This window comes from Archocentrus centrarchus, chromosome 14 (assembly GCF_007364275.1).
Source record: "Archocentrus centrarchus isolate MPI-CPG fArcCen1 chromosome 14, fArcCen1, whole genome shotgun sequence".
Classification (NCBI taxonomy): domain Eukaryota; kingdom Metazoa; phylum Chordata; class Actinopteri; order Cichliformes; family Cichlidae; genus Archocentrus; species Archocentrus centrarchus.
The window spans coordinates 19,866,319-19,877,116 of record NC_044359.1 but is presented as its reverse complement, the minus strand read 5'-3'; the positions used below and the strand labels follow the sequence as shown (position 1 = coordinate 19,877,116).

General features: G+C 40.6%; 1 protein-coding gene across 1 annotated transcript; it reads left to right on the top strand.

Moving 5' to 3' along the window:
• Positions 1-261: 261 nt before the first annotated feature.
• slc25a35 (solute carrier family 25 member 35) lies at positions 262-8,091 on the top strand. Its single transcript, XM_030747333.1, has 5 exons — positions 262-766; positions 886-951; positions 1,032-1,184; positions 5,983-6,117; positions 6,264-8,091. Exons 1-5 carry the CDS (start codon positions 395-397, stop codon positions 6,432-6,434), a joined length of 897 nt encoding a protein of 298 aa, XP_030603193.1. The 5' UTR covers positions 262-394; the 3' UTR covers positions 6,435-8,091.
• Positions 8,092-10,798: the final 2,707 nt, after the last annotated feature.

Sequence of the window (10,798 nt, the reverse complement as noted above, 5' to 3'; positions counted from 1 at the left end):
ATTTTACAACGCTCCTATAAATGCTTCAAATGTTAGTTGTGGTGTAAAAATGATTAGTAGCACAGGTGAATATCATATTAAGGAACATAAAAATAAAAGAAAAACGCGCATAAGTTGAAATTCTCTCAAGTCTGGCTTTGACTATGTCCACTTTGCTACTGCAATCAGCAGATAAGCAATATTTATCATTTCATCAATTGGAATTACGAGTTTACAAAGCGCATTGAAGTACTCTCATGCCTTCTTGCTGATGTACTGAACCGGGTGGTGTGTGCCTGAGTACTTTATGTGGGAGGAGGCTGCTGCTGAGCAAAATTCCAGTGCTGTGAAGCACTGGAAGCAGCCTTGAGGTCTATATCTGTCTTCCCGTTGGACGGACGGTCGGTCGGCCGCGATGGAGTTCGTGCTGAGCGGAGTGGCGGCGTGCGGCGCCTGCGTATTCACGAACCCGCTGGAGGTCGTCAAAACACGTATGCAACTCCAAGGAGAGCTAAAGAGCCGTGGCTCTTATCAGGTTTATTATCGCAACGTGTTCCACGCTTTTTATACTATCGGCAAAGTGGAAGGACTGGTCGGCTTACAGAAAGGATTAGTCCCCGGGCTGTGGTATCAGTTTTTTATGAATGGAGTCAGGCTCGGATCGTACGCCATCATCGAGTCGTCGGGTTACATCCACACCAATGGAAGGGTCAGCGCTGTCAAAACCACGGTGGCAGGGGCTGTCGCTGGAGTGGTGGGAGCTGTGATGGGCAGCCCCATATACTTGGTCAGTAGCTGGCTTTTTTTTTTTTGTCCACTTTAATAAAGTTATTCGGGCGTGACACTAAGGTGAACTGCCACTTTTAACTGTGGTAAATGATTAACTTAAATTGTCTCCACTGACAGGTGAAGACTCACCTGCAGAGTCAGTCTACCTCCTCTATTGCAGTTGGTCATCAGTACAAACATCAGGTAACCTAAGAAGCGAATGCATGAACATGAATGGGATGCATCAACACAACGTCCTAATATGCTGCTCCTCTTCCCAACAGGGGATGACCCATGCCCTGGTTGCCATCTACAGGCAGCATGGCATTCTGGGACTGTGGAGGGGCTCCAGTGCTGCAGTACCGAGGGTCAGCGTGGGGTCAGCCACTCAGCTCTCCACCTTCTCCTCCGCCAAGGAGCTTGTCAGTGACCTGCAGGTTGGCATGGGGCTCGCTGAGATTTGTTTTTTATCAGGCTCACAGACAGGGGTGGTGGTGGGGTGTTTCTTCAGTCTTCCACCACGTGTGCACATTTTACATAAGGGCACACTGTTTAAGAATAAACACGGGTGTTTTCTGTTCTTATTTTTATACAGTAGTAATCCGACTGTGTTTGGCTTCAGGAGTGTTTGTTGGGGAAACACTCCTAATTTGGATTCTCATATAATTACAGCCCTAAATCAGGAATGGAGGCTTGAGAAGAGATGGTTTGCAGTCAGTATCTGTTTGCAGATTTCTAAAGCAGTCATTGTGACACTGATAAAGTGCTCTGTTTTGCACTCCTCTGGAATATAAATTCAGTACCTTTTATTGGCCCCCTGGCTGAACACACGAGGCTTATGCACCTAGCGCAACAATCTACTCAGTGTAAATTAGTGACCCAGTTCCAGTTAAAAAGTTATTTAATAACAAATTCCAGAAGCATTTTCTTTTAAGGAATTAATTCTTACATTTTTGTATAGTTTTCATATACTAGTTCCTTTATTTGATTGAGTTCCTTAAGGCTGTCCTAACAGGTTGGTTGGGTAAGTAACGCTGGTCACACCTCCCTTCACCTCCACCATTGCTTCATGTACAATCAGCTATATTAATCTGGAGAAGCATAACTTTGTATTAACATAAACAGTTGTGGTTTTGTGCAGAACAGTCTGCATCACTTACGAGACCTTGAAAGAGGTTTGGAAGTTTTAGCTGCTGCTGCTGTTTTGTCTATTTATTATGTTATTATTATATGATCATATACACTTACAGGGAAAATCTGAATCTTTGACCCCTACAGTGGGGGGATCTGGTGGCTCTGTTTTGCTGTGGGAGACATTATTATAAACAATTCAAAGTTAATCACCTCTCTAATGAAGGTTTTCAATCCTGATGAGAGTGACCTTCCACAGGCCATGCGGGGGTCATTGAATGATATGCTGTGGTCTTCACTACAGTCATCAGATTTCATCCCAGTTGAACACTTATGATTTCAGTTTGACATGTTGTGCCAAGCTCTTACTGCTACTGTTTTGGTCTGTTATAGTGGTCACAGTGTCAGATTGGGCAATATGAAATGTTGTCTTTCATTTCTGTCGGTCATGAGACATGCTTGCCGGCTTTCAGGCTTCGTGTGGATGGACAAGTGAGGTAATGATTTCTGGGAAAAGAACGCAGACAGCAGCAACTGAAGCGGTACATATGGTACTGGCTTTCAGGTGTGCCACCCACCTCTCTCTTGCATTGTCATGTGCAATCTGTAAAAAACAAAAACAAACCCCTCAATGCTCCTCTTGGTTAACCTCACAGAAATCACAAAACTGTTGTTGAAGATTAGGAAAAATTGTAAGATGCTAGACTCTGAGTCAGGACACCGTGAGGTGTTCCCAGAGGTGGGAAGTAACGAAGTACAAATACTTCGTTACTGTACTTAAGTAGATTTTTCAGGTATCTGTACTTTACTTAAGTATTTATTTTTCTGACTACTTTTTACTTTTACTCCCTACATTTTTACACAAGTATCGGTACTTTCTACTTCTTACATTTTCAAACAGACTCGTTACTTTTTAACACGTCAGAGAGAAGTTTGCATTTCCGGTCAGTGCGCCGTCAAACATCAAACGATCTGAGCCTAAACGGAGGAATAATAACACATAAGAGACAATCGTACTGCGTATCCTCCATCATTGGGGCTTATCTCGTACAAAGGGTTTAAATACGCAAACCCATATAATTAATGTATCATTTATAGCGCTATAATCGGGGCGGACCGAGTCCGTAAGTTATGCTCGCGGCACATAAACAGCTTAGCTAGTGCTACTGAAGAGGAGCGAGCACGAAGGGAGTAACGTGTGGCAGGTAAATGCAGCGTTTCTAAATGCTCAACAAATATCAGCAAACACACAAAGTGTGTGCAGTTTGTTACACAGTGTGTCTGCTAGCTAAAAGAAGAGCTGCTGTATTTCAGGGAGAGCAAAGAGAGAGAAGTTCACTCAGAGATGGAGAAAGAGGACAGGAGAGGAAGAAGAGAGGTTAGAATTAAAGGTAAGGACTGGAAAATAAACTGAAGTATGCTGACTTTGTGTTATTCAAAGATTCTATGAAAATGCTGCAGTTTAGGTTAGCTTGTTGTACTGTATTTACAGTAAAGCTCTGTGTTGGACTGGAGCACAGTGTTTGTGTTCATGGTCAGAGTTACAGGTTACATCAGTGCAGCAGAGATGAGTTTGAATCAAAGCTGCTGATGCTGAGATTCATTCACTGAATCCAACATTTCTACAGCCTGTATGCTGTCAGTGTAGGGGAAGGAGATCAGCTCAGATAGCTGTGAAATACTGGGATACATCTTTGTGAGTTCACTTCATCCACACAGAGCAGTAAACCTCAGAGCAGCAGCAGCAGGTCAGCTGATCACAGCCTGCACACCAACATCATTTACTGCAGCTCACCATAGAAAGCTGTGATTCTTCTCCCCATGCAGAGCCACTACAGCTGATCTTAGGGTTCCTCCACCTTCTGAATCCCACTGTAACCCCTGAGTATCCTCATGTTTGTGTTTAGGTGGAGGCACAGTCACCCTCTACTATGGAGGACACAGAGAACAGAGCTGTGTTTAAATTCCCTTTCGCAGTTTGTGTCCTACATAACAGTTTCAAGCTGAGTGCATTCATTAGGATTAAAATTTAGATTGGAATAACGTTTGTATTCTCATGTAATATTATTTTATATTATTACAATAATATATAATGAGGTTCGGTTAGTTTTACACAAAAATAGCTTGTAGAAACATCCTCCAAAGAACTACTTTTACTTTCTTACTTTGAGTACATTTCAGAGCCTGTATTTTTTTACTTTTACTTAAGTAGAGAAGTTGAACCAGTACTTCGACTTTTACTAAAGTATTTTTTAACATAATTACTTGTACTTCTACTTAAGTACAGAATGTCAGTACTTTTGCCACCTCTGGGTGTTCCTGACTGTCATGTACAGCTGCACATCATATGGGTTGGGCTACAGCCGGGCTCGTATTATGTACCGTATTTTCCGGAGTATAAGTCGCACTTTTTTTCATAGTTTGGCTGGGGGTGCGACCTATACTCCGGAGCGACGTATATGTGACATTTATAACACATGAACCAAAATACTCCAGCCACTTGACATCTCCGTGAACTGCAGCTTTAAGGCAGTCTTGCGTAACCTGTGGGCGCAGTGGATGGTGGATGGAGAGCACAGCTTAACGGCAACTGGGAGAATGCGCCACCCAACTTTCCTGGAAGTCATTGGATGGATCAAGAAAACATGGGCTTCAGTGACAAACCATCCTGTTGGGATTCAGAAAGGCTGGAATAATTGGAACTGCAGCTGACGACGAGTCTGACTAACGCGACACAGAAGAGGAAGCGGCGCTTCGTCTACGGAGTGTACGGAATTGTTTAGAAGTGACACCGAGGATGAAGAATTCAATGGATTGATGGTTTGGTTAACTTGTTAGTATGTTCTTTATGCTATGGTTATCTGAATAACTTAATGTTACGTTAACATACTGTAGCGATTCTCTTAGTTAGAGAGCGTGTTGATGTTGTGGGATTTCGGACTGTTCGGGAGGTTCGTGAAGGCAGCATGGAGAGAGAGAAAAAGACCGAGAGCTTGCCTGTGTGTGTGTTGCTGTTCCGCTGTTGTAGTTGTGGTTGGCGTGGCTGTGGCCTACAGCAGCCGTTTTTCTGTTAATAAAGACGACCTTTGTTGTGAATATCGCCGACTTTGGAAGTGTGTTTACAACGTTACAATACCGAACACGTGTTCGTTGTGCGTCATGTAGCTAAATGTGCTACGTTAGCATAACGTAGGTGTAACCGTGTTCATCCTGTTCTTTAATCCATTATTATTTTAAATTACCGTTCAAGATGGAATTTGTGCTCTGGGTCTCGGATTCTATCAACCCCCCCCCCCCCCCCCCCCCCCCCAAAAAAAAGTGCGACTTATAGTCCAGTGCGACCTATATATGTTTTTTCTTCTTTATTATGCATTTTTTGGCTGGTGCGACCTATACTCCGGAGCGACGTATAGTCCGAAAAATACGGTAGTCTGAATACGATATTAGACAGCACGCTCTGCCATCATCATCAAAACACCAAATGAGGGAATATCTTTTGGGAATAGAGTTCAAGAGACCTGGAGAATCAGTGCAAAGAAGCAATGAAGTTTTTGTGGCACCACGTGGGTCATCAAAGCTGTACTGAGATATGTTGAGTTTTCCATTAATTCGACACTGATCTGTATACCATGTTTTTATATTATGTTGTGTTGTAAAACAACAGGATTGCATACAAAAACACGTAGTAAACACAAGGGTCATTCCAAATCAATCATTCTTCAACTCAAATCATCAAATGTTTAGAACATTTTCTGCTCAACCACCTTTGATTTGGGCATTTTTAATGATTGCTGTGACATTTTAGCTTCATACATCAAAGACTTTTATAGATTTTCTTTTTTAGAAAAGGCCCACTCACCTACTTTCCCAGGCATGAAATCTGAATGAAAATGTCAAATTTGAAACAATCCAATAATAGAGGCATTCCTCTTGTTTCACTGCACGTGAGCATGTAATTATGAGTAGTTAAAATTAGAAGTGGCTGCATGCATGGATCTACCTTGAGGATGATTTACTTCTCTACTCTATGCTGCAACCACAGGCCCACTTGCGCGTGCTTTCTCAACTTGTCCACCCCATAACATTATTTTCTTCTTTGGCAAGGTGTTCCCAGCGAACAGCTGGCTGGTTGGCCTCAGCGCCGGCATGATCAGTAGTGTGGTGGTGGTGCTGGCTATGACTCCTTTTGATGTGGTGAGCACGCGGCTCTACAACCAGCCCGTGGATCCTTTGGGCAAGGTGAGTGGAAAGACCAGACTGTCGAAGTAGTAGTGAAAATCACAGACTGGCACAGACTGATATGTTTTCACCGTACTTGCATTCTGTAAATCGTTGTACGGTCTGCCAGCTGTTCAGTTGCCTGATGTCATTCTCTTGTTTTGTAGGGTCAGCTCTACAAAGGATTTACTGACTGCTTTTCCAAGACCCTGAAGAAGGAGGGCATGATAGGACTCTACAAAGGCCTGGGAGCATCCTATTTCCGACTCGGGCCACACACCATTCTTTCGTTGTTCTTTTGGGATGAACTGCGCAAATTGTACCAGCAGTTCAGATAACACCCGGGACGAGGAGACTGGAAAATGGGTAACTCATTAAGTTCTGAGTGCAGAAGGTTAAATGAGTCCTCATTTAATGAGTTTATGATTATCAGGTAAATGAAAAACTTGAAGGTATTCAGCTTTCTTAAAAGGAAAGAGCAAAGCTAATGTTTTACACTCCAGTAAAAATGTTAAATTATTGTGCTGCTGAAGTTGTAGATTTCTTAACTGCACTTGTTGCATAGAACCATACAGTCCTCCAACACTGCCACTCTTTTATAGCTCTTTCATTATGTAATTCTAACACACACAAAAGAATGTATGCTGTGGATCTTCTGGAGAAAATGCCAAATGTGGCCCTCAGTGGGACCTCAAGGAGGTTAATGTCTATTTTTATTCTAGTGTGACTGAGCAGAAGGAAAATGGGATTGTGACACAAATACCATGCAGCAATCTTGTTTGCTTGCTTGAGGTGATAATAAGTGTACTGTAGCAACATGCTTAATAATTCTGCCCTTCAGGTGTTCCTTCAAGCAACTTTGCCTTTGAATTAACACGTCTTGTTAAAGCCAACAAGATCCGGCTGATCCCTCACTCAGCGGTGAGCCAGCTGGTTGTAAAACCAAAATTTGTTCAAAGCTACTAAACGATTTTTAGGTTCTTGTTGAATTGATAAACTTTCTAAAGACTGCAGACGTGCCAGGCTAAAATTGTGTGAACTGTGTATAATTGAGTTTTGAGTTTGAGTAGGTCAAATAGAGAATATATTTTCTGTGTAAAACAGTATGGAATCAGATTTGCTTTCCAGCCTTAAATGGGGGGGGGGGAAGGTGAATATAGAAAGGGGTTAAAGACAACTGTCGGCCAAAGGTTTGTTTCACAATGACTTCGGTAGCAGACAAATTTCCTCTTAAGTGTCCACAACATGGGAAGAAAAAACTCCCCTAAAATGAAATTATTTAGATTTCATAACCAGAGTGAGCACACAGCTGATCCAGTGACTCTGCCAAAAAAGGATATGAAAGCTGTCCACCCTGAGCGTGTAGTATTATACTATAAAAGGAGCCATTACACTTAATACCAAGTCAAAGTGGCTTTCTCCATTAAATTAAACAAATAATAATAAAATATTGATGCATTTTTTTTTCTTAGTCATTTACATATATGACATAGTTCATAAATAGTGTTATGTTTAAACACTGATGGGGCCACCTTCCTTATCATTATCTCCTAAATGGTAGTAATATGAATTAATTTATTAAAGTTTCATTCTGCAGCTGCACCAGTATTTTTATTGTACATGTTGGTAATTATATAAAAACAGTTCATCTTTCATCTTGAGAGCATAGTTACACAAGTCTTTACACATACACAGCTGTAATAGTCAGCACACACACACACACACACACACACATTCACATTTTCACACTTGCTTAATCTCGTTTTTGAAACAGTCAAACTTTTTACAGTTTCATTTTGAGAAACCTGCTTCCTCTTCCAAATAAAGTTCATTCATTCATTCATAGTATGCTGACATTAGTCTGATCTACTAGTGTACTTTTCTAAGGCTTCCTTTTTAGATTGACAAAATATTAAATTCATTCAGCTAATTATTTCCACAAGTTAGAAAACTTACTGTTGCTCTGCTAAAAGTTCTTATAAAAAAAAGGCTCATTAGTGAATAATGTGCCTTAATAAACCTTTAAGAACAAAAGCGGTGCATTTTTTTTTTTTTTTTTTTTTTTCTCTTGGTGCTGCTCCTTTATTTGAAACATAAACTTAGTTAACGGAACATCTGTTTGTTTTCAAAATGTCAAAGATGGACATTTTTTTCTTTTCAGATCCACTCCACCTCTCTCTCATTCTTTCACCTGTCACACAGTGTTTTTCTCATTCATTCAATCTTTTTAACAACATATCAGGAGCAAAAAACAAACAGACAAAAACAGACAAAAACACAATACCATCTCCTTAAACTCAGTATTGATTTACAATCGTTCTATCAGTCATTCATTGGCAAAAGTAAAAGTAAAAATAGGCATGTTATGAGGAGGTGCTGGTGTCCTCTGCTCACATCATCTAAAGCCACAAGCTTCATATTAAATCACCCATTGCTTTCTACCCCTTAGAAGTTGGGGAGCAACAGCAGGCCTCTTGGTCATCTTACCAGGTAAATGATGGGAGTATACAGAAGGGAAAGGGAAAAAAAATGTGGTGACTTTAGCATGTTGAGCGAAATGACGGCGAGGCCCTGCAGCTGAGTCTGACCTCTTTGTGATTAATGACCAACAGATGCAAAAGCGGTGCATTTTAATATATTACAGGCACAAAAAGACACAATATTTTACAGTTTATTAATTACAATTAAAATGTTAGCTAATTGCTTCAGTGTGTTGGTGGTGCCTTTGAAAAACAGTGCAGTTTGACTTTGAAGTCCAAAAGAGGATGTGTCCATATAGTTTAAAGGCTGTGCTACTGACTCCATGTGCCTGAGGTTCAGGTCACCTGTGGTTCTATGAAGATTTTAAAATTTAGTCCTCTTTGTAACATTTTGAAGTTGTATAAAACTCCTCACCAACCTGAGATTTTGATGCTTTCTTTATAAAGTATAGAATACTCCTCATACTATCAATGAACTTGTTTATTCAAGCATAATTAGTTATTCCTGACCATCTTGCAATGTAATGGCACAACATGGCTGTCATGAAACATGTAACAAATGTACTATGAGGACAGAGTTCGCTGACCTCTGTGACAGAAACGAGGAAACTGTTATTTAAGTGTATTTGACTTTGAGAAGCTGAAGTTTTGAACTTGAAAGAGCTGAAGGAGTACACCTTCAGCAAGTGTTACCATTGTTCTAGTTTTAAACTTTGTCTTCTCAGTGTAAAGATGCTCATTGGTACGTTAAACGCTGTATATGGTTCCTCATTAAGTTTCCTTTGTGTGTAAAGGGACATGTTTTGTTTTTAATTTAATTATTATTGTTGTTTTTAGGGTACTATTGATCCACTGGACATGGTCAGTGTACTTGACAGCTGTATTGCATATTGTGTATATTGATGGAACAATTTTAGGATGAATCTAAAAATATTAGTACTGTGGTCTTTGTATGGAGCCCATACAAAGACAAATGATAAGGATTACTTCTCTTGGTTTCACTTATTCTTTCACTGGTTTCATGAGACTTCTGTCAAACAGAGTTTGTGCCAAAAGTTGTAGCATTAATAATTACCTATCAAACCTGATTTTATTACACTGTACCATTCACTGCCTTAGATTGTAGTTATGACAAAATCATATTACAGCAAAATGAGCTGTTTAACTGTTCTCTACAGTGATGGTAAATAGAAAGGTTAGTGGATAGTTTGTATAATTTAGAAGTCAAGGAATAAAAAAAAAAAAGTTAGAAATTATAGAGAGGCCTTGAGAAAGGAGCAATTTGATGCTCAAACAATATATATGTAGGAACTGATTTTTGTATTGACACTTTAGTTTGAAAAATGTTCAACTCATTTGCCAACATTTAAACCTTATGACAGTTCTAAGAGTTGAGTGCTATGAACGGCATCATTTCATGAATGTGAGAAAATGTACTTCCTAACATGATCCTTTAATATGTGAAATGGAAATGAAGCGCAAATAAACTCAGAGTTTTATTATCCAGCTGTGTGATGATTACTCACTTTGTTTCCTATGGGTGGAAAATGCAATTTTCTATCATATTATATTCAAACTTTACTGCTAATGTCTGGCAGCACTTTGATACACTATATTGCTAAAAGTATTCACTCACCCATCCAAATTGAAATCTCTTCCATGTCCACAAGTGTATAAACCAAGCATCTAGGCATGCAGACTGCTTCTACAAACAATTGTGAAAGAATGGGTCGCTCTCAGGAGCTCAGTGAAAGCGAGTGGAAACAACAGCAACTCAGCTACGAAGTTGCAGACCACATAAAATCACAGAGGGGTCAGGGGATGCTGAGGAGCAGTGTACAGAGGTGCCAACTTTCTGCGGAGTCAGTCACTACAGCCCTCCAAACTTCATGTGGCCTTCAAATTAGCTCAAGAACAGAGCATGGAGAGCTTCATGGAATGGGTTTCCATGGCCAAGCAGCTGCATCCAAGCCTTACATCACCAAGCACAATACAAAACGTTGGACACGCTGGGCTCCAGAGCAGTGGAAACATGTTCTCTGTTGTGATGAATCACACTTCTTTGTGTGGCAGTCTGATGGATGGGTCTGGGTGTGGTGGTTGCCATGAGAACAGTACTTGTCTGACTGCATTGTGCCAAGTGTGAAGTTTAGTGGAGGGGGGATTATGGTGTGGGGTTGTTTTTCAGGAGTTGGGCCCAGCCCCTTAGTTCCAATGAAAGG

Bases quoted from the DNA above. Each gene is read 5' to 3' on its own strand.
- slc25a35 (XM_030747333.1), top strand. From the start codon at position 395: ATGGAGTTCGTGCTGAGCGGAGTGGCGGCGTGCGGCGCCTGCGTATTC. The intron at 1,185-5,982 runs GTTGGCATGGGG...TTCTTTGGCAAG, and splicing joins AGCTTGTCAGTGACCTGCAG to GTGTTCCCAGCGAACAGCTG. The intron at 6,118-6,263 runs GTGAGTGGAAAG...CTTGTTTTGTAG, and splicing joins CCGTGGATCCTTTGGGCAAG to GGTCAGCTCTACAAAGGATT.